Genomic DNA, 23698 nt, shown 5'->3' on the forward strand with positions numbered 1-23698 from the left:
TTAAAACTAATCCAAGAGAATTCCTGACCATTCTTCGACTCTCAGGTTTCTGATTTCCTCCATTATTATCAATTGAGCCTCGCAACTGAAGCTTTTACCACTCTACCGGTCCCAACACTCCTTATCTTATCAGAAAAAAAGTGCTAAAAGAACCGATGCCTCGTTAAGGTCAGCTCAATGCACAAAAGTTCCTGCTATGCACGGGTCTTGAGAAGGGTTAGAACAAAAGAGTCTATTGATACAGAGTCTCAACATGCTTTTATGTAAGGTTTTTTTCCCTTCTACTATGGCCTCTTTGAATATCAAAATTGGTCATAAAACAATATTTGGGGTTTTAGTTGAACACACTATCTTATGGAGCATAGCCATATAATTAATTGGAAAAAGACGATAATGAAGAAGATATTGACCATCTCAAATTCTCATTAGAACTTTAATTACAATATAAGATGGATAAATAACTTTGATCTAAGCAGTGCAAAAGCGAAAGAACATAACTGGTTCATCTAACAAGTTCCCTTTTGGGAAAAATAAGACTACCAGAGTAGTTATATGATGTGTATCCCTAAGCACGCCAGAAATCATAGCAGCACAAGTAGTTCAACAAGCTATCAATACAGTCGTAAAAGCAAGAACAACTGCAGAAACACAACCAAAAGATCAAAGAGGTAAACCAAACGTCTAATCAAAACAGTAAGAAAATACCAACAGAAATAGTCGGAGAAAACAGGGCAACAAGGGAAACAAAATTACCACTGGTCAACTGTTTTATCCTGCTCATCTTCAATTGGGGTATAACTTTTGCCGGAGATGTCCATGGTCTCTACCTGTGGTGTATCCATCTCTATTATCTCTCTCTCACAAGATGAAGGTTTTGTTTATGGGAATTTTGGATTATTGAAAGGAGATGGAGGGGCAAAAGATTGTTTGGTTGGATGAGTGCAAAATATTTACTGTACTTATATAGAAAGAAGATCAAAATCTTTCAATATTCTGATATTTACTTTACATACTTTACTCTTATCATTTTTTTTATAATCTTTTTCATTGACGTTTCTCCTTATCTGTTGACCCAACTTTCCACCTCAGCTATAAGCAAGGTTCTAGTAAGTAGCACAATAATTTGGCTTATTTTGTGTCATTATCACTATATAGTGTTCAGTTTGTTAATGAATAAAGGGTTTCATCAATTCATTTTCTTAATTTTTGAGCTGAAAATAATAGAGAACATGAGCTGAAAAATATAGCCACTAAGTTGGAATATAAGCGACTATGAGATACAAGCAAAATCACTAGACATGATTGTGAAAAAAAAAAAAATCTCTGTGGAAGCCATATATAACTAACATTTTTACTATTAGACAAGAAGAAACTTTGCTTAATGGATCTACGCCAAATAACTTAGTTCCAAATAAAAATAAAAATGTGACAGTGAATTACTTTCAACTAGATCCAAGATGATTTCTTATACTACATCAAACATGCATTGATAATATGTAATTAGCTAGCAGAGCTAATTATGTCGCAATATACTGGAACTTTCTAATTCACCACCCTACAGTTCTTTCTGATCTCTCCATTTTGTCCTGTTAGCACACCTATATTGATCAGCTTTACCATTGATGCGGCGAACTCCTTGGAGAAAAGAGACGGATTTCTGCTGTAGTTTGACACCAGTGCAGCAGTCGTATTGTCATTCATGAGTGCTTGATCTGACTCAAGAAGCCCTGAATTGTTCATTAGGTTCTTGAAATATACATTGTCAAACCTGTTAATTGTGACTGCATCCAGAGGAGCCAAGTTAGAATCTGAATCGCTCTGGTTAGGGCATACGCTTCGTAGACTGCCTAGCAATGATGAATCTAGTGTAGGATCAGGATTGCCTGATCCATCAAAATCAAATAACCTTCGCTTGAACGTGAAACATTGAGCAAATCCAATGGTGTGGGCACCTGCATCAAATAATTGACTTTACTGTTATAATGGATAAAGTACGTGAAATTAGCATGAGAGGGAAACCACAAGGCTCTTTTAGTAGGAATTAGTAACAAAAAGAAAAGTTGCATGTTGGTTTAGGTTCAGGTACCTGAAAGCACCACTACATCTTTTACATCAAGACCCTTAGAAACAAATTTCGCAGTAATGTTTACTAAGGGCTCGAAAGGTGATGGAAGCTGATCATTAGCTGCACTCTGACTTGCAGTAAGACTATCTCGACGTCCCAAGCACACTGACCAAAAGGGTCCTCTAGTCTGAAAACATTCGACAAAACAAGTTAGATCGATTACACGGTAGCCGTATCAAACAATTTGATGAGAGGCAAAGTATATAATTATATAGATAAGGAATCTGAAAGCCCTTTGACAAGAAAAAAATTCTTACAAGATAAATAGCTTCTCTAGCTGCTAGAGTCAATATATCAGTACATGAAACTGTAGATGGACAAGCTTTCTCCACATTAGCTTTTATTGCATCAATGACTTCATATCCTCTGGCTGAATTTCGATTAGGAAATGCATTCTTCTCTCCTGTGAATGTACTCGTATCATCAAGCAGAATTGACCCGTCGCATCCCTACAAAACATACATCGTTAAAAAATTAGATTAACTGGCACTAATGCTATGTTCTTAATTTGTTGTTACACTAAGAACGGACATAAAAAGATTTCATGTGTATACATTGACAAAACAGTCATGGAAGTGCAGGCGCAAAAGAGAAGCAGGCATTCTGGTGTCATTAGAAATAGCAGACCAGACACCATTTCTAACGATTTTTGTGAGGTTGGGACAAGTGGTATCGTAGTATTTGTAATCAAGCTGGCCATTCACAAAGGAACTGAGAAACAAGAAGCAAAGCAAAGGGTAAGTTAAAAACATATGGTTTTTCATGTTCATGATTGCAGATGCAGTAAACATTGCTCTTTTTCGTTATAACATCAGGAGTAAGTAGTAGGTGTTATTTATAAGCAAACACAAACTCATGCTCAGTACAGAGTAGAGAGTGGCAGAGCCACTAAGAATAACGATGTCCCTTTCAGTTAAGTTTGGTACTAATCCATATAATTCTTTTAAAAATATCAGCTTCTCTTTACAAAGATAAAGTAGTATATGTGAGTTCAGGATGAGGCATCCCTTTGAAACTGAGCAAACTGATAGAAATAAAATACTTCACAAGTTGACTACTTCTGCGAGGGAAATGTAATTCATAGATTTGTTTGGTAGTACAGATTCCTACTTGCTCTAGTTATTTAGAATTTTGGCATACCCCTTAAGAAAATTATTTAATACCATCAAATCATATGACGTACTTGATGAAAGACACACCTCTAGTGTACCAGTTATCGTGCCCACAGTAATAACGTTGGGTAGCCAAGTAATTGCTGAACATGTTAAGCTGATGTCTATTATTACGATAGGTGTTAGGTGTCAAGTGGAAGTGCAATACTCTATATATACGGCTGAGGTATTCTAATAAATCGGTAGACTTGAACCTTGTTCCTTCAAAAACTCATCAATTCAACTCGATCACCCTCTATTTCATTGTTTTGACAACATAAAAAATAAAAAGATATGGCCTATCTATCTATCCAAAGGACAAAATACATAGGCCTTTGGTGCCCCTCAAGTCAAAAATGAAACCTCATAGTCACTAGCCAATATGCTTTTTTTCTAATCATATCTTTCTTCGTTCATGGTTTTATTATCTTTATCTCTCCCTTAATGAATGAATGAATATATTGCCTTTTTGTACCAATTCAATTTTTTCAAAGTGATGGATAAAAAGTTTATTAAACCATGCTCAGGGATTTTGATTAAGTTCATTCTAGTATTGACTTGGTATAAACATTCAATGCAGGTAAGTTTTTACCAACTTTGAAGTACCAGAATGCAATCTTGTTATAAGTGCTCTATCTGAGTGGACTTCTTCAATACATGTTTGGCTTGGAAAGGAAAAAAAAGTAAAGATGGTGGAAGAACCTAAAAAGGAAAAACTGTTAAACGTGCAATACATTATAAAACACCTGCATGCGCACATTAAGAAACATAGCAGCCTTGCACTAAATTAGCTAGTGGAAACTATATATGAGGAGTGACGAAGCCAGCAATAAGGAGTTGTTAGTGCCCAAATTGAACAATCTATACTACTTGCAGACAGTCGAATTTTATAAAAATGGTATTTTCCTAGCTAGACTTTTGTCCAGATTCAATTGGTGTCATCCTTTTTAACTCAACTTGGATAATTCATGCTTAAGTTGGACTTGCATGACATGGCAATCACTATGAGAAATTAACAAGTATATTGTGTAAATTATTCAGATTCAGGGAACCCCTCTGGTTTTACAAAACTTCTTAAATTGTCTTATAAAATAAATGATATGAGTAGTGAAACCAAAGGTGGAGTCAAGAATTGAAACGTATGGATTTTGAATTCTAGTCTTCATAAGTTATTGAGTTATAAATTAATGATTTTATACCTATTAAATGATTTTTTAAGACAAATATGATGTTTGAACCAAAGCTGGTGAACTCGGCCGAACCCACAGCCCATACTCTGCCTCCTAATTGAAACTATAACAAATCTGAATGTGATTGAAACGTTAATTGATTTATCCTCTTCTATAACTTGGTCTGCACTTAGATAAAGCTAATACTATATAAAAAGGAGCAGCACTTTTTCAAATAGAGCAATTCTAGTCATCATCCGTGAACAATGAATTTGGACATTTGGTCCGTGCTATGTTAATCCAATGAATGATGTGCAGTTAACAAAATTAATCGTCTATTGGGAACAATTAATTAAATTACAATTGTTGTCTTGTCTCATATCTCATTCTTTTAAAGAAGACTAAAATGCATTTTATCCATATCATCTTCATTTGAAGTCGATGCAGAACCAGAATTTTCATCAAACGGTTCAAAATATGAAGAAGTATACATAAAAGACGTCAAAAGAAGGTTCAACATCTACTATAAATACATAAAAAAAAATAAAAAAATTTAACAATATATAAGTATTGTAATTTTCAACCGAGAAAAGTTCGGATGACCCTCGACCTTACCTAACTCTGCCATACAAGTCAACTACAGACTACAGTACAATGTGATAGTCCACTGCGAAGCCCAAACACCAAATATACTGGTGCGTATTGGTGTGCCGGCACACGATTAGACGCATGGTTTCTTTTAATACGTTTTTTTAAAAAATGTTATTAGTATTGTCCTCTTATTTGGACATGAATTTCCATTTTTTGACACCAAACGTATTTCAAATTGAAAAGAGATTTGGGAGCTTCTGTACTGAGTAAAAGTTTAAAACCAAAATCATAAGACTTTATTGCTGCCTGATCGATGTTGTTGTTTCAATAAAAAGGTCCAGTGGTCACTTTGCCAGTTTGTTATAATGTGTTTTTGTATTATTATTTTTTTCTGGGTAATACTTTTTCGCAATCTGCTAGTTATTAATTTAGACGGTATAAAATTTTAAGCCTATGTCATGTCCCTATAAGTCTTAAAATATTTGTACATTCGTATACTTAATCCATGCTACATATATTATCCACAACCCCAAGCCTCTTGCCTATGGTCATATAGTGTGACATATTAATGATACTCCCTCACTTCACTTTCACTTGTTCAAAATGAATTTTACACGGTCTTAAAGAAATAATACATAAAGTTCATATTTTATCATGATATCCGTATTGTCTTTCTTTTGATATGTTCAAGTGAACAAGTAAAATGAAATTTTAATTTTAATATAATAAATAAGTAAGAAATAAACTAAGGAAGTGTATTACTTCAAGGGTCCAGTTTCATAAGGTTACAGTGAGATTAATCTTTGTTTTTTCTCCAAGTAGAACATAAGTAATGCATGACCATGAATCTCTTTAAAGAGAACTGAATATACCTGCCTCAATATGAATTTTATTTATTAGGAGCGGTTTTTCTGGTGGCATGCAAAATGAGGCGGTCTCTCGTATCAGTGGAGACTACGGTCTTAAAAGCGTGAACAACTAATAACGCCAGCATAAACAAACGTATTCTCCAGTGACGTTTTCGACAAAATCACCAATGTAATCTTGCTATATTTTCATAAGAGCCTTTTCTCGTGAATTGGAATCAATAGAGTTGATACGGATGCCTAAATAATATTAATGAAAGAATATACTTGTTTAGGCCAAAATGCCAATGGATGTACATATCAACATCACTAAGAGAATTCCTGACATTCTTCAACTCTCTGGTTTCTGATTTCCCCCATTATTATCAATTGAGCCTCGCAACTGAAACTTTTACCACTCTACTGGTCCCAACACTTCCTGTCAGAAAAAGTGCTAAACGAACGACGCCTCTTTAAGGTCAGCTCAATGCACAAAAGCTCCTGTTTTGCGCAAGGATTGGAACAAAAGAGTCTATTGACTATTATATGCAGTCTCAACATGCTTTTATGTAAGAGGTTTTTTACCCTTCAACCATGGCCTCTTTGAATATCATAAAACAATATTTGGGGTTTTAGTTGTTGAACACACCATTTTATGGACCATAGCCATATAATTAATTGGAAAAAGATGACAATGAAGAAGCTCAAATTCTCATTAGAACTTTAATTACAATATAAGATGGATAAATAACTTTGATCTAACCAAAAGTAAAAGAACATAATTGCATCTAACAAGTTCCCGACTACAGAGTAGTTATATAATGTGTATCCCTAAGAACACCAGAAATCATAGCAGCACAAGTAGTCCAACAAGTTATCAGTACAGTCGTAAAAGCATGAACAACTGCAGAAACACAACCAAAAGATCAAAGAGGTAAACCAAATGGGTCTCGTCTAATCAAAACAGTAAGAAAATACCAACAGAAATAGTCGGAGAAAACAGGGCAACAAGGGAAACAAAATTACCACTGGTCAACTATTTTGTCCTGCTCATCTTCAATTGGGGGATAACTTTTGCTGGAGATGTCCATGGTCTCTACCTGTGGTGGATCCATCTCTATTGTCTTTCTCTCTCACACAAGATGAAGGTTTTGTTTATGGGAATTTTGGATTATTGAAAGGAGATGGAGGGGCAAATAAAGGAAAGGGCATTGATTGGGGGACGTTTATTTGGTTGGATGAGGGGTAAATATATGGAAAGAAGATCAAAGTCTTTCAATTTTCTGTCTTTCAACTTATATGGAAATATTTACTTCACATACTTTATTCTATCATTTTTTTTATAATCTTTTTCATTGACGTTTCTCCCTTTTCTGTTGACCTAACTTTCCACCTCAGAAGGTTCTAGTAAATAGTAAAGTGGCACAATAATTTGGGCTTATTTTGTGTCATTGTCACTATATAATGTTCAATTTGTTAATGAATAAAGGGTTTAATCAATTCATTTTCTTTATTTTTGAGCTGAAAATAATAGAGACCAAGATGAAATTTTAACACACTGAAAAATATGGCCATTAAGTTGCAATATAAGCGACCATGAGATACAAGCAACACCACTAGACATGATTGTGAAAAAAAAAAAAAACAGAATACGAGATTCAGTAAAGAATTGTATAATTTGTCAAAGCATTTCATTTTCTTTTGATTGTTGTTGAATCACCTGCTTTGGAAGTCATTACAGAAAATCTACTTCTAAACTCCAAGGTCAGCAGGAAAAAACTTCCCTGGATGATAATAAACCTATGTTCCTCTCGAGGTGTTAATATTGACAAAAAGCCAGAGCACCTACTGGCTCCAACTTAGTTTTCGGTTTCAAGCTAGCTACACAGCACAATTTTAGAGGTCTCCATTGTATTCACAAGTTCAGCTCTCGTTGAAAGAGAAACCAAAAAGAATGACTGCTACTTCCATCCCAAAATCAGTTGAGATTTTGTAGTTGCACCCACTTTTGGCAATGACTTTACATTTGCAATAGTGCTATAGACCGAGCAGGCTGGGGATTAAATGAGGACAGGACCATAGGGGATTTGAACGAGCGAAATGATGGGGCTCCAATATTAAGTTGGAATTTCAATGATGCACAGCTGGCCTGTCCCAATTGCACAGAAGAATAAATGTCCATCTCATGAATGTGTTCGCATAAGCAGTCCATTTGGAATCTAATTTTCCCTTCCATTGACAGTTTTTTTAAGAGCTACCTCTCTAGCGATAAACGCCCTTGGTCAAGATTGTATGTTGTCTGCTCTTTTTGAGAATTTAACTTTTCCTGTTAAAGTTATATTATTGCATTGAAAATCACAACTCACAAGCACAGAGAAAAGGAAGAAAAAGAGCTGAAGAGGAGAGGAGAGGAATTGATGGTACTTACTTTGACTCGTATCACACCAACTGGTTTGATGAAAGAAGGTACATCTGGCTGATGAGAGACTCTCATAAATCGATGCTCTAATAACATGCTGGCTGAGGGCCTCTCCGCTGGGTTCCTACAGAAACAACAGCGCAAGAAATCTTTCCCTTCAGGTGATAATGTTTCCGGTATTGGAGGCGTATCTTTTAGAACCTTGAACATGGCTGCAGCCTACAAAAATGGAAATGGTTAATGTGGTGCTGCTCTTTATAGTCGGTCTGACTAGTTGCTTTACAAAGTAAGCCTTCAAAAAGGGGATAACTAACATTCCAGTGATTCAAGTGTTGTAAGATTTAATGTCCGTTTATGAGATAACATTTGTAAGATAAACAAAGTGTTGACTTCTGATTGAAGGAAACTTCAGGATGAAAGAAACTCTTGAACTCTCTGCTTTGGAGCAACGACACAATAGGAGGGGCAACTAGACAAGTTGCTTGACTTTGTTGGTTCTATGCAGAAACAGTAATGTATCTCTGCACTAATGTACTTATGTAATCACTGCACTACCTTTACTGCAGATCTTAATACAATAACAACATACCCAGTACCCAGTGAAATCCCACAAGTAAGGTCTGGGGAGGATAGAACGACGCAGACCTTACCACTACCTCGTAGAGGTAGAGAGGCTGCTTCCAAAAGACCATTGGCTCAAGTGCAACAAATCCCGAAAAAAGGAGACAATGAAGAGAATATAGCAAATAACAAGGAAACGGTGCAAGAGTGTACCAGAAAGGAGCCAAAACAACAATAAATCACGTGATAGTCAAAACACCATAAACAACATACTAGACACAATGCAAAATATACGGATCCATTCAATACGAAATACATCAACTTAAGTGTAGTGAAATCAAAAATCTCCTACACACAATGCAAAATATAGTGGCATCAGTCTTATTTAGCATAATTACTACTACATGAAAATCTCCACCACACTCTAAGAGAGATAGGGTTGCAAGAAAAAGTATTCATAAAAAAGGGCCAGACTTGTTGAAAACCCCATGAATCTAAGGGAGCATATCAACATGCAAAATAATCGCATCTCAATCAAGATTACATGTGAGCTAAGCATGAGGAAAAGAAAAATTATGTGTGAGCTAAGCATAAGGAAAAGAAAAATTATGTGTGAGCTAAGCATGAGCAAATCAAAGTCCTTACTGCTTCATATTCACTCCAAGGTGGTCTGCCGTTCAGCATTTCAATTACTGTACAACCCAAACTCCATATGTCAGTGGCAAAGGCGAGATCAGTGGTAGTATCTGTCTGCATAACTGACTGCAAGAGCTGCCAAGTAACAAAAGATATAAGCATGACTGAATGAGAGGTAAGACAACATAAGAAAGAAGTGAATGTTTCAAAGGAAGTACCTCAGGAGCCATCCAGTAAGGACTTCCCTTTAAGGAGAGATTAGCAGCTTGCCCATTGAGCTGCACAGTAAGAGTAAAGGTTCAAGATAAAATCTAAGACTAGCAAAAGTCGGCCCACAACAGATTAAGTATCCTTGTTATGACTGTTAGAGTAGTCATTCTAAACATTATTTTTTCTGTTGGGCATTATTATTCTTGTCATTGATACTGTAGTCAAAAGTAATAGGTTATGCTACATGTACAGGCTTCCAGGAAAAGGGTATCTCTTAACGACATGTTTACTTCCATATTTTGAGTTGAGAACTTACATGCTTAGCCATCCCAAAATCTGCAAGCTTTACGACCCCATAAGCATCAACAAGCAAATTAGCCCCTTTTATGTCCCTATACATGTAAAAAATTCAAATTAGTTCTTCAGAAGGTTATAACCAACCCTCCATCATAAGTGAAATCTCAGACTTTTACCTGTGAATGGTTTTTTTGCTATGCAAGTAAGCCAATCCACAGAGAATATGGCGAGTAAAATTTCGTACTATGGATTCTGAAATTGCTTCACAATGATCACGGATGAATTTATTGATAGAACCAGGATGAACATATTCTAGATAAATGTAAAATCGGTCACCAACCTGCACAATCAAAGAAGTAAAGAATCTCATTGATGACAACATGCACGGATAAATCAAGTCCATAACTTAATTGGAGAATAAGAATTACTTACTATTTCGCTGCCGTAATACTGGACAATATTTGGGTGCTTGAGATGACTGAGAACATTAATTTCCTATACCAACATAAAAGTTGGAGACAATTAGAAGTTGAAACCATTGGACAACAAACATGTCTTCATGTGCCCATGATAATGGTTTGGAAGTTGCTAATTTATTGTATTCACATTCAACATTTCATACTCAATGTGTTTGGTACTGCTGCTTTAAATGGTCAATATGATCCAGTTCATCAATCAAGATGCAAACTTTTCTACTACTTCTGTCCCAATTTATGTGGCACGTTTCGCTTTGTGAGATTCAAATTATGTGAACTCTGACTAACATTTTAAAATATATTTTTTTAACTTACTGACTTGAGAAGAATTGCAACTTATAGTGTTTTTCATATATTTTTTTAATATCTAAACTTTAAAGAAACAAAGAAAATGAAGGAAATATAACCTGCTCTAATTGCCTTATGCTCTCTGCAGATTTTGGATCATCTGGTAATAATTCAACTTCTTTCATTGCACATAAAGCTCCAGTTTCTCTGGTTAAAATAAAACACTGGGCAACATTAGAAACTTAACGGTGTATAGAAAAGCAGAAACATATTCATATGTAATGAGATCTATTTGGAAATTATACCTGTTTGATGCGACATATACACTTCCAAATGTCCCACGCCCAATAAGTTTCCCCTTTTGCCATTGGCCTTTGATTGGTGTCAACTCTGCATTGGAGGGAACTGGTGGAATGGAAGTAGGGTGTGAAGGAGTGGCACCCAAAGGAGGAAGTGGTAGTGGATGGACATTTCCCTGCGCACTACTCTCACGGCGTGCTGTTGAGTTCTCATTTGGTAATAATTGATGCAAGGGCGATGCAGGTCCACTTGCGATCTTTCTACTCCTCTGTGGGCTTACTCTTGGACTGTGATGAGGAGAATTATCAACACTAAAAGCATTTTTCTCCGGGAGAACATGGTAAGAGAAACCTGGATACTGAAGTCTGTCCGATGGAGGCATCTCCGGGGCAGAACAAACTTGAAAAGCACCAGGGAATGCCATGTAATTATGATTTAAAAGATCCCCAGCTTTTAGTGGGCTGAGTCCAGGACTTGCATAAGGAGTTGTAGGAGCACTAATGGGTGCGCTGATCCTGATATCAGAAACTCTATCCGCAACATGAAGCTTTTGAGGTGTCTTCCTAGACAAGCGACTTCCCAAGTGCTCTTTTTTCTTCTTTCGAGCATCTTGGCTTGATAATCTGCTAAAACAAAATCAAAGAACACAAATACAGGTAAGAATCCAAAATTTAACAAGCTTGCTAGCTGAATGAGTAATACCATAACCATGCTAAAAGAAAAAAGGAATATTTTTTATGGCGAATCTCAATTGCAAAAAAATGTGGTAAAGCGTAGAATCAAAGGCTAAAATTTACCAGGAAAACCAAATATTAATGAAGTCTGAGTTGTATTCTTTTCAAGAAAAACAAATCATACATCCAATTCGGGAAATTCACATTAATTGGAAAGAAACAAGTTCATAAAAGATAACATACCTCCCATGGGATGCTACACCATCCTTACGGGTATCAACGTTGGAAGAATCCTCTCCAGTTCTATGATGCAAATGCGCGTCTGTGGGCGATGGCAATGGTACATTGGGTTCATTCGAAACCGCATCGGATTCGTGGCGAAGCACAAGATGCAGCTCCGGCAAAGGCAAAGGTTGCGGAGGCGGACGATCGGAGGAACATTTGGACGGAAAATTCTCGTTGGAACAGTGAGAACGCCAGTCATCACCGTCATTTTCCGTAAGATTTTGGAGTTTTTTCGCGCGAGCGTGTCGACGCCTACGGGCGAAGAAAAAAGCCGATTTGATGGTGTAACGAATGCCTCCACCGGAGGCAAGGAGGCTATCGTCAGAGTATACTTTGGAAGAGGAGCATGACGTGGAAGAGGAAGACGAACCGGAGGAAGATGAAAAGGCGCTCTGCCACCAACGCATTGCCTGTCGTAGTTTTGGTTACAAAATGCATGGTAGGTTTGAGGCCTGAAATAGATAATAATACTGTACAAAACCTGCGGTGAGGAGCATAGTTGAAAACAGAGGAACCTCGGAGAAGGGGAAAGAGGTGGGAAAACTCGCCGGCGTCGGGTTGGTCGGCGTCGGCGGGGTCCCGGAAAAAGTTGTAAAAAGGAGGAAAGGAATGGAGAGTTATAAGGAAAAATGATAGGAAAAAGACAAGAAAAATATCTTCATCGTGAGGTCAAAATAAACTCTCCCCCTTTCCCTCTTCGTCTTCTTCTTCTTCTACCTCCTTTTATTCTTTCATCTAGTACATTTCTGTTATTCCAACTTTTAATTAAACAAATAATTTAACAATAATTAAAATACAAAAATAGTATATTCTACTCCACCTATTTTCAATTTTCTTTGACGGTGAGCAAGACCAAAATATTGGACCCACCTCCTTCATATATTTTTAACGGAAAAAGGGTCAAAAATATTTTTAAACTATTCAAAATAGCTCATATTTATCCTTAAATTATATTTTGGCTCAAAACTACCTTTCCCGTCAAACTATTAGGTCAAAAGTACTCTTCTTATTAACGAAAGTTGTTAAATGTCATGTGGATGTCACATTGCATGTCAATACTAATTACTCTTTTTTTCCACTGCCACATAGACTAAATCCCTAAATCCTAATTACTCTTTTTTTCCCCTTATTTCATTATTTTCCAGAAACGATTTCACCCCTTCTCCCTTATTGAAGTTTCGTTTTTGTCCAAATTTTGTGATGTTTATTTTCAGTTTTTACTTAATGTTTGGTAATGCATTTCTTCATTAGTTCTTTACTTAGTTTATATCCAATTTTTGTGGAGTTTATTTCCAGCTTTTGTTAATTTATTTTCAGTTTCTCTATTTCTTCATTAGTTCTTTACTTAGTTTATTCCTAGTTATTGACTAGCTCTGCTGTTTTTTAACAAACAACATGCTAGTGGGGGGTTTTGTATTTGGAGTAGTGTGTTTTGTGCTCAACATGTTTTGTATGAAGTTCAAATATTTGCTTCCACCGTTAATGTTCATCATTTTGCAAATTGGTTTATCAAGTTACGATTGTTGGTGTTCTATTGCTTAATGCTTTCTGGTTTGCTGAATGCTTTCTGTTTTGTGGTGATAAAATTTACTTGTTCAATAACATACTTCAATGAGGGAGAAGAGGTGAAATCGTTTCTGGAAAATAATGAAATGAAGGGGAAAAAAGAGTAGTTAGGAATTAGGGATTTAGTCTATATTAGCATGCAATGTGGCATCCACATGGCATTTAACAACTTTTGTTAATAAGAAGGGTACTTTTGACCCAATAATTTGATGGGAAGGGCAGTTTTGAGCCGAAGTATAGTTTAAGGGTAAATATGAGCTATTTCGAATAGTTTAAGAGTATTTTTAACCCTTTTCCGTATTTTTAATGATGATTTATTGGGTCTTCCTTCTTTTTCTTGAGAGTTTAGACATATTTGTTCTTACCGATCTAACTCGAGACTTCTAATTAAGAACTTATTTAGTCATAAAATATAAAATTATGATTTAAAATAATTAAAAAAAATTATGAGATAAAGTTGAATTCTTGTTTTGAGATGCAATTTAGACTTTTTATGTTGTATGTTTTCTCTTAAACATAATATCCCTAAAAGTTGTAAAACTATTAAATCTATTCCAATTCTTTAATCTTGCCAAATAAATAAAAATTTATAAAATCACATAATAACTATCACATAATCTTACCATATAACGATGGAAAATTATACTTTTTGTTAAATGTTGACTTGAATGAAATAGTAATAAATTTGGTTGGTAAATAAATTTGATAAAAAATAATGAATTTGGTGAATATAAATAGTAATGTAGGAATTAATTTGAAGTAATAATAATTTTTTTGTTGGTGAAAATAATTGTTATATGAGAAATAAATGATTTTAAAAGGCAATGATATGAATTATATTTTTTTTTACATGTGAAATAAATGGTTAGTAAATATAAATGTGAATTCTTTTTTTACAAAATATAAACTTGTGGTACAATTTTGTATTTGAAAAATTCTAAATCATGATTTGAAATTTACAAATCATGCTTTTTGGAGAATTTTTGAGATTTCATCTCATGATATGAAATCAACGTAAAGTTGCATGTCAAAACGCTGATTTCATCTCATGATTTCGTATTACGATATGAAATTGCATGTCCAAATGCCTGCTAAAGATGGAGTATTTGTCGATGCACCTCTTGAATTTGTGACTTCTAATTAAAGATGGAGTAATTTCATTACTGCACCACAATTGATGTTGGTGAATTTAGACATATACTTGTGTAGTATTTTATTTATTTAACCATAATTTGTGTGTTCAAAACAAATTATTTCTATTTTATTTTGCTATGCCAGCTTTGCAGGGGCAGAGCTACATTGTCAGCGGAGTGTTCAATTGGATATCTTTCGTCAAAATTTATATTATTTACATAGCTCAAACCCTATTTTAATGAAATATTTTCTTTGAGTTGAACACCCTTGATAAATCACGTTGTTGTTATGAGTTGTGGTTGTGAGTTAGAATTTCAATTCGGATTTTTCATCCGCACATTACTTTTTCGAACTAAAAAAAGAATGTTAGTCTACTTTTATCTTTATCAAATAAGGGAACATTTTTAACTCTTCTTTTCTAATCTAAATATCTATGAATTTCTTAATAAATAAAATTATGTAAAAAAAAATAATCAATTTTTATAATATATTTTTGCCATCATAAGTTTTAAAAAACCGAATTGATAACGATTTTTAAAAGTGTCCTATATATAATAAAAAGTATTTCATATAATACTATAAAAAAAAAATTAAAATAATGGAAAAAATGAAATTTTATCAAAAAATTTGTGATGATATATTTTGATAAGATGTTTATAGTATTTGTTGACTTCTTAGGTTAGTTTTAAGGGAAAAGGGTCTGATATACTCTTCGGGTCTGATATACTCTTCAACTTTGCCATTTGGAGCTGATATGCCCCTCGTTATGAAAGTGGTTCATATATACCCTTACCCTTATACAAACGGCTCACATATACCCCTATCGTTACAAAATGAGCTCACATATACCCTTCATTTAACGAAAGTGAAAAAATTAGTTTTAAATTTATATTTTTTACTTTTGATTTTTTTTTAAAATCATTAAGGGTATATATGATTTTTCTAGCAAATTTCAAGGTATATTTTAATTTTTTTCGGACTTAATTATTTTTTGATTTCTTGATTATCATTATTTGAGTTTCTTATTCTTATTTTATTTTTTTCTTTCATTCCTTAGTGTAAAGAAAAAAATTTAAAACTATTTTTTTGTTGCTATATTATAATTTAAAACTATCTTTTTCGGATATATTGTAATTTAGTTTTTGTATTTGAAGAAAAAAATTGGGTCATCTAAGATAAATTTTACAAGAATATTAGCGAAATTTAAATAAATTTGACCATCAAAATAATAAATCTAAATTAGTCATTGAAACAAAAAAAAGTTTAAAAAAATAATATATGTTTGAGGAGGGGTATATGTGAGCCATTTATATAACAATAGGGGTTTATATGAGCCACTTTCATAACGAGGGGTATATCAGCTCTAAATGATAAAGTTGAGGGGTATATCAAACCCTTTCCCTTAGTTTTAATTATAAAATTATATCCCTATTATAAATTTTTTAAATGATTTAGCTAAATATTGTGTATGTGAGCTTAATTTGTTTGTGAACTCATTCATTGATTATTTTTATCGACTTTTTTAAAATTTGGACATCCTCAATAAAATTTCTAACTACACCACTGCCAGCTTGCTCTTACGAAGGTATCAAATTCAAAATCTCCGGATTAAGAGAGGGTGAAAATATTATTCTTATCTTCTGTCGATTGACTTTTTTATTTAAAATATTGAATATATTCAAAGTAGAAAAGTAGTAAAATATTTTATAAAAAAGAAGGATAATATTTTGTTTTATGATTGATGTAATCGTTTGAGCAGAAAAGGAAGAAAGAGACCCACTCCCTAAATTTTTGCCATAAATGAAAATCTCCATGTTATCTATATTTGTTATTGACATCATTAGTGAGGTAATTACATTAGAAAACGTGTAATACACTTATAAACACCTTTCTATTTTGGTATTTTAAATAATTCTAGTCGCAATTATACATTCTCATATGAAAACACGTAGTATTATGTATACTCTTACACTTCATTTCTTGTTTTTTTCTGTTACAAGAATTCAAAGTTTCAATATGTTTACGTTATTCTAACAAAAAAAGATATTCCAGTAAGTATACTGAAATATCATAAAATAATTTTAATTTAAATTATCAATTTTTTGAATCAAATTCTATTATCGAAAATTAACAATGTCTCGAGAGAGATTAAATAACTTATAAAAAGATTATTAACAATTTATACCTCAAAGCTAAAATAAAATATTTACAAGAATATATATAATGTTTATTTTAAAAAATAAAACTCATATTAAAATTTAATTTTAAACCATCAATTTTATTGAAAAAATAACAACCAAGAAGAAGAAATAACGTAACGTATCATTTCATAGGAAAAGAACAATCAAGAACAAGAAAAAATGTGTTGCCCATTTTGTTTCTTCATAAAAAAAGAACAACCAAGAAGAAGAAATAACGTGTTTCCCAATTTATTTATTTATTTGCTGGATAAGGTAATGAACGTGTTTTTCATTTTCACTGATGTAAAGTAATTCGACAATCAATTTCAATATGATGAGTAGATTGCAATATTGAAAAGGACAATACCTTGTACGGAGCAACGACTTGGAGGTATATCAATGTCAACATGTATAATAGAAATAAATTTTATGGTATATATTTGGTATGAAGTAAAATGTAATACTAGAAAATATTTTTTAAATATATTTTTGATGTTTAGTAAGTACATATCTTGTAATTTGATTTTTTTTTAATTATCGTATATTTAATTGAGGGTCAATCGAGAATAATTTTTATATTTCTAGATCAGATTTCCATACATATATAATACAGTGTATCCTTATAGACCACACTTTTCACTTCAAGATAAAGATAATACATTCTATCTTACGAGGCCTCACTTTGCACTCCAAGATAAAGAATTAATTAAGGATAAGATCTTGCATACATAATACGTTCTGTCCTTTGGGACCTCACTCTATTCTTCAAAACAAGGATAGGCTTTGCATACATTCTACGCCGACTTTGCACTAAATATATTGTTATTATTATATATACCAAGACATTTATATATAAAAGTAAAAAACCACAAGGGTGAAGGTGAGGGCGGAGCTACATGAAGCCTTGTTCATTTAAACCCCTTCGTCGAAAAATTATATTGTATATATAAAATTGATTTATTGATTTACGTTTATATACTGAAATAACTTAATGATAAACCCCCATAGCATAAGCCAAAATGCATGGTTCAAGTGGTAAAGTGAGTCCATGATTTGGCTTGATCTCCTTGGCTTTCGCGAGTTCGAATCCGGGTGCTTATTCTTTCTCATAGCCTCAGTTTGATTGTATCCATATTCAATAGGGATAGAAAAAAAGAAACCTAATTTTTTTAACTTTCTATATTTTATTGTATGTGTCAACGAGTTGAATTTTATCTAGTTATTTATATTTGATTCGACCTGGTTGTATATGAATACTATTAACATGCTTACTTATCTTTTTGAGCCCCTCGATGGAAATCCTTAAAAAATTTATCCCATTTTTTTTTTTTGATAACCAAGAAATCTGTATGTGACTCACCCTTTGAATCAATCAAAGCCTTCTAAACTCGATGGATAATGGGTCCGCCCCTTTACCCTTAAATACTGGGATTCGTTTTGCATGGTGTGGGGCTTTAACCTGCGACCTAAGCCACAAATCCTTCACCTTTTGTCACTCGAGCTAGGCCTTGGGGAAATTCTTCCCTTATTAAAAACAATATTATCCTCTATATAAAGCAAATCCTTTTTTAATAATAATAATACTTAAAGAGAAAAGACATAAAGTCACCACTAAAGTTGTCCCGTATTTGCATAAAGACATCTTAACTTTGGAAGTGTTTAATCACCCCACATAACTATTTAATATCTTTGTAAATGGGTCATTTTGACCCATTTCCTGATTTCCTCGTCTAGGTTGTTACCACGCACATGAGACGCGTGAGGCAGTGAAAACCAGCTATAAAGTGCCATGTGTCAGTTTTATTTTTTTACTATTAATTATTTAATTAATTTACATCATCTTCCCCAAATTTAAAGAGAAAAGAGCCGTTGGTAGCCCTAAAATCGATTTCAACTTTTTTTCCAAAGCAAGCTCAACATTGCTGCTCTCTCTTTGACGAATTCATTCTTTTTCATTACCTTCTTCACCCAAATTCAAAAATCCAATTACCTTTTCTTCATCTTCTTCAACTTAGAAGATTCATTTACTTGAACCATTTTTATCACTTTTTTTCTTGTCTCTTGCGTTTCTTTGTTTCTTCTTCTTCTTTTATCCTCTCTTTTTTTTACAAAAATAAAATAAAATGTGAACTCCATTATTCAATTGATCAGAGAGTACTATGAAACTCCATTTTTATTCTTATTTTTGGTTTGAATATAGAACTCCATTACCTTGATTTAGTAACTTGAGAGTTGAATTGATTTTTTTTAGTGATGATTCAATGGCGGAGATATTGCTGTAGCAGGGAAGCATTGTGGAGGCTACGTTGAAGGTGACAATGGCTGCTACTTTTGGAGGATTTACAACAAAGAACAAAGGATTTGAGTAATGAAGGTTGAAGAAGAGGAAAAAAATGAAAATAAAGTTAATGAAAATAGAAAAAATGGAAATGAAACTAAAAATTAAAAGAATTTAATACGTGGCAAATAACAATTGGGGAGTGATGCACTTCTTTTCTTGCAATTGAGGTTGGGTGGAAAGTGAGATACTATTTATAACACTCTTAAATTGTTCAATGGGGAAATAGGACACCCACAAAGTTAAGGTATCTTTTTAAAAATTCGAGACAACTTCAATGGTGATTTTATGTTTTTTCTCATAATTAAAAAAAAAAAAACTTAATCCAACTGTCATCTCCCTCCCTTGACTTTTTCATTTCTATGCATCAAAGTACATTTTTTATTTTTTTGACAGCTATGTATCAAAGCTTGTTAGTTGTCACTAGCCAGGTCTTTCGGTGGTTACATGTACGGAAATTGACTACTTAGAACAAGTCATACAACATTATCAAATTTTAATATAGTCTAACAATAAAAATATCCTCCAGCGCCATTTCTAATTTAAAATAAATTGCTTTCATGACGCAGCCACAGGTGACCCAAGCTCAGCCATTGTGTGCATTCCTAAAAAACTTAAAAAGACTGCAGTTGAATTTTCCATTTACTCATTAATGCACAAGTTCATTATTCTAGAACAAGTCCCAAAATAGCAATTTTACTACTACAGTATAGTAAAAGCTTCTAATGTCTTTTGACCGTGTCCATATACACCACTACGAAACCAGGTCAAATTAGAACAGACAATGTTCAACTAATGGACTTCAGATGCATCTTGCCAGTTGAAAAATAGCATCGACAAAATTAGCTATCAACTGGTGTTGCCTTAACCTTACAAACAGGGATGGCCTCATTCTTGCTTAAGAGCTTCCAAGTTGGATGAACATCGATATCATGCAGGGACACTTTGTCTTCAACATCTAGCTGACTTATGTCCACCTCAATTTTTTGAGGTATATTCTCGGCTGGGCACAGGAACTTTAGGGAAGGTCTAATCTTGTTTAGATAACCACCTGCTTACATATAAAAAGCTATAAATCATTTTCACTAAATATTTTTAAACAAATATTTGCATGTTGGATATTCTCATGGAAGAATTTAGCAAAGGAAACACAACACTGTTTCCAAGCATATGAATGAGCAGTAGTGTCATTACTCCAAGCCAATCTATGCATTAAAGTTTTCTTTCCATTAACATTTCTAACACTTGACAAGACAATATAGGAGTAACAAATAAGCACGCCAAGGAAACTTGAAAATAATGCTACCAAAGATTTTTGATAAAAAATTGCCCTTAGTTTGAGGTGTCTTGACAACAAGTGGAAGGCGTTACTTCACGTAATTTGAACAGAATTAATCCCATTAAACAAGATAATCATTCCTTGTGCTGACACTAGAAGGCATTTTTTTCTGAAGCATACACAAAAGGGCTTTTGTGACCAATCATGGTTTAAACTTTAAACCAAATTTAGATTAGCATGGGGTTCCATTAGAAGAAGTATCAGGCTTCACAGCATCTTAAGTGAACTACTTGAAATATTAGATCCTCTTATTATGTTCTAAGGATACAAAAACAGGAGCTTACTAGTGCTGGAACTGGATCAGAATAGACAAAGACAGAAAACTGTTAATTTTGTAGAGCCTAGACCATCTTCTTCTTTCGATATCTAAGTTTATTGTTTCAAAATGTTTAATGCAGTTAAAATCACAATATAAAATGAAAGTTCCCTGAACTAATTTGACAAGCAAAAATAGCAGGCTGGAAGCTAGGACAGACATAGGCCAATATAAATCCTTCAATCACCATCCACTAAAAGCATATATCTAAGAAAGCACGAAGGGCCATTAGCCTAGGTTCAAGATGAAATTCTCACTAAAAAGTTCTTGAGAGGGAGATCTCCATCGAAAGCTGTATTTTATCACCAAAAAGTACTTGGTTTTAAGTTTTCAGATAAAGCTAGAAATGAATTAGCAAATTGAGCCGGTAAGTTGATACATTCACTGAATCCAAGGATACCAAGTCTACGATGATTTGTAAACAGAATTAGGGTCGTTTGTGTGAGGAATATGGTATAATAATTCTAGAGATAAAATGCAGGACTATTTTATCTTGTGTTTGGTTGGAGGTATTAGGCAGTCATGGGAGTATTCATTCCACCATTTATACCTTAGTGATGAGATAAGTTATCCCATACACATTGTGGAACAACTTATCCCGAGATAACTTGTTCCCAACCAAAAGACCCCTTACAGTGTAGGTTAAAATATCTTATTTCTTAGCTTGCAGCTAACTGGTGTTAGCAAATGTATGTTCCTAGAGTATTTGTCCTTCCATAATATAAAGGTGAGTATAATAACTATGGCTGGGAAGGGATTCTCTTGAATATTGGACCACATAAAATTTTGATATGTGGAGTTCACCTCACTATGCAGCTTCAATCAGTTTCCAGAAAGTAAGATAGTGTTGAAAGGATAATCCAGAAAACTGGATAAAGCAAGTAGTACTTCTTTCCAGATGCCATGCAAATGTAGACTAAACAACTCTGGGAATTTTAGCAATAAAATGTATTCTCCTTGATACCCTTCAAGACAGCATATATACCATGATGTTGTAGAGTAATTAAATTCCAAAGTTTACATGAGTATTCTCTGTGCGGTAATATCAGTTCACAAGGGTATTAAAAAAGAAAATAGAGAACTTCCTCTCTTTCAAATGATCTTCGTTGGTCAGAAAAGGACATAGGAATTTCAAGTATTTGGACTTTCTGGCATTGAAAGTTCAAATCAGCCTACATGGTGTTTCTGACAATAGTTTCATGTCAAAGGTATGCACGGTAATAATTTATAGTCACTAGTCATATTTCTGTGTTTAATTACAGAACCACAACTAATTAACAGAAATCACTCAAAAAAATGGTAATTTCACACATTCAAGAGGCAACTCAACCAGCAATGGAAAAGATTACAAGTAATAAAATGCATAGAATGTAATGTGAGCAGTACATCTCCCAGGTCGGTCTAGGCTGAAGCTATTGTATTTTCATGGTAAATTACATCTCTTATTATGGAAAGACAAAAAGCAGAAGAAAGTACCTTTCTTGAGACCAGGGCACTCATGCTCCCCTTTGAACACAACAGGCACGTCGACCCTTAATTTTGTTCCATCTTCTGCCCATACAAAGACCAAATTCAATATCTTACCAGTCTCTTCATCCTTATGAATCTATACAAATAACAGCAAGAAAACATGAGTTTAAACTAAATACAATTCCGATGACACTTGATCCATTTGCAATTGTCAAAAATGTTGGATATAGTTCTAATTTATACAACTTTCTAACTCGAATTCATTAATCTATTAAAATGTAAACCTTCAACATACTTTTCTTCTATTGAACAAATTCTTCAAACATTCTATAACATTTCGTGTAACTAGTATCTTATGCTCTGTATACTGACAAATACAGTCATTTTAAATAGAACAGAGGGAGTAACACTAGAACAATAACAGGATACACAAGAAGAAGGATCACTTGCCTTAATGGGCAGTACTTTTCCAGATTCCAGTAAAGTTGACGAGCCCGAACCAGCTCTAATCTGAAGAGGGAAGGTTGTCGAACAAAAGAAAGGGAGATCAACCGAATCAATGATCGTTTTAATCTGCTTCCTTTCAGTTGTAAGGAGGAACTTTCGAGAAACAGAACTTGAGGCGACAATGGAAGTTGGATCTTCAGGTTTTGACTGGACGTAGTTCTGTGAGAAAACAACGGCCGGAATACGACCTTGGGCCCGGTCCCTACTGGAAACTCTTCTTCCGCTTACCTCCCTAGGGATCGCTTGAATTGTAAAATACGATCTCCTGCTAGTTACCTCCATCGACCTCAGACCTCCGGCAGTGGTTGCCACCGCACGCCACCATTTCGACATTCCTGTGAAAGCGTCGAGTGTTGGAGAAATGGGTAAGCTCCCTTAGGAAAATTCGGGTTTAGGGTTCTACCGCATACCATTTGGAGGGTTTAAGCTTTCTGGGCTTTTTTATGGGCTTATTGTTAGCCCATTCGATTTGGGCTTACTTAATACACAGGTCACAGGGAAAACCAAGAGTTGCGCCTTCGCTGATGCACTAGATGAAACATAATTAGCTCAGGTTTGGAAATGGGATCATTTGCACTTTCGGCCTTACTTTAATTTATGTCTACAAAAATAAATAACATTTTTGTGGTAAATAAATTTATATTTTATATATATCATAATATCTTATAAATAATGTGCGGGCATACTTATTGTTTCTAAAAAACCTATGTCTCACTAACCATAATTTATGGCTAAAGGACGTGAATTAAACAATAACAGACAGCTCATGAAAAAACATAAACTTAAGACCATCTGACTTGATAAAAATTTCCTTACTTATA

General features: G+C 34.0%; 3 protein-coding genes and 1 long non-coding RNA gene across 5 annotated transcripts; all 4 read right to left on the reverse strand.

Annotated features, from left to right (window-relative positions):
• Positions 1-391: 391 nt before the first annotated feature.
• On the reverse strand, positions 392-1019 carry LOC107059582 (uncharacterized). The gene is made up of 2 exons (XR_001472763.1): positions 754-1019; positions 392-638 (listed from the first exon to the last, which is right to left on the reverse strand). It is a non-coding gene; the product is annotated as an uncharacterized lncRNA (long non-coding RNA).
• Positions 1020-1364: 345 nt separating this feature from the next.
• On the reverse strand, positions 1365-2915 carry LOC102590031 (peroxidase 10-like). The gene is made up of 4 exons (XM_006338156.2): positions 2680-2915; positions 2383-2574; positions 2087-2252; positions 1365-1952 (listed from the first exon to the last, which is right to left on the reverse strand). Exons 1-4 carry the CDS (start codon positions 2893-2895, stop codon positions 1543-1545), a joined length of 984 nt encoding a protein of 327 aa, XP_006338218.1. The 5' UTR covers positions 2896-2915; the 3' UTR covers positions 1365-1542.
• Positions 2916-7543: 4628 nt separating this feature from the next.
• Positions 7544-12728, reverse strand: LOC102590564 (mitogen-activated protein kinase kinase kinase YODA-like). Of its 2 annotated transcripts, none has more exons than XM_006338158.2 (10): positions 11986-12728; positions 11074-11691; positions 10888-10975; positions 10437-10499; positions 10181-10344; positions 10024-10099; positions 9716-9775; positions 9507-9632; positions 8310-8519; positions 7544-8207 (listed from the first exon to the last, which is right to left on the reverse strand). In XM_006338158.2, exons 1-10 carry the CDS (start codon positions 12432-12434, stop codon positions 8136-8138), a joined length of 1926 nt encoding a protein of 641 aa, XP_006338220.1. In that variant the 5' UTR covers positions 12435-12728; the 3' UTR covers positions 7544-8135. The 2 variants fall into 2 exon arrangements, with proteins under 2 accessions (XP_006338220.1, XP_006338219.1); XM_006338157.2 differs by having other exon boundaries at positions 11074-11694.
• A 7123-nt stretch (positions 12729-19851) lies between these two features.
• Positions 19852-23282, reverse strand: LOC102591158 (50S ribosomal protein L25). Its single transcript, XM_006338159.2, has 3 exons — positions 22821-23282; positions 22377-22506; positions 19852-20296 (listed from the first exon to the last, which is right to left on the reverse strand). The coding sequence occupies exons 1-3, from the start codon at positions 23208-23210 to the stop codon at positions 20088-20090; spliced, it is 729 nt and encodes a 242-aa protein (XP_006338221.1). The 5' UTR covers positions 23211-23282; the 3' UTR covers positions 19852-20087.
• Between the last annotated feature and the right edge of the window lie 416 nt (positions 23283-23698).

Source organism: Solanum tuberosum, unplaced genomic scaffold, assembly GCF_000226075.1.
Source record: "Solanum tuberosum cultivar DM 1-3 516 R44 unplaced genomic scaffold, SolTub_3.0 scf00004, whole genome shotgun sequence".
Lineage (NCBI taxonomy): Eukaryota > Viridiplantae > Streptophyta > Magnoliopsida > Solanales > Solanaceae > Solanum > Solanum tuberosum.

Bases quoted from the DNA above. Each gene is read 5' to 3' on its own strand.
- LOC102590031 (XM_006338156.2), bottom strand. From the start codon at position 2,895: ATGAACATGAAAAACCATATGTTTTTAACTTACCCTTTGCTTTGCTTC. The intron at 2,575-2,679 runs GTATACACATGA...TATGTTTTGTAG, and splicing joins TCCATGACTGTTTTGTCAAT to GGATGCGACGGGTCAATTCT. The intron at 1,953-2,086 runs GTACCTGAACCT...TATTTGATGCAG, and splicing joins AGATGTAGTGGTGCTTTCAG to GTGCCCACACCATTGGATTT.
- LOC102590564 (XM_006338157.2), bottom strand. From the start codon at position 12,434: ATGCGTTGGTGGCAGAGCGCCTTTTCATCTTCCTCCGGTTCGTCTTCC. The intron at 10,500-10,887 runs GTTATATTTCCT...ATGTTGGTATAG, and splicing joins GCATAAGGCAATTAGAGCAG to GAAATTAATGTTCTCAGTCA. The intron at 8,520-9,506 runs GTAAGGACTTTG...CCATTTTTGTAG, and splicing joins CTTGGAGTGAATATGAAGCA to GCTGCAGCCATGTTCAAGGT.
- LOC102591158 (XM_006338159.2), bottom strand. From the start codon at position 23,210: ATGTCGAAATGGTGGCGTGCGGTGGCAACCACTGCCGGAGGTCTGAGG. The intron at 22,507-22,820 runs GCAAGTGATCCT...TTATTTGTATAG, and splicing joins GAAAAGTACTGCCCATTAAG to ATTCATAAGGATGAAGAGAC. The intron at 20,297-22,376 runs GTACTTTCTTCT...ATATGTAAGCAG, and splicing joins GTGCCCTGGTCTCAAGAAAG to GTGGTTATCTAAACAAGATT.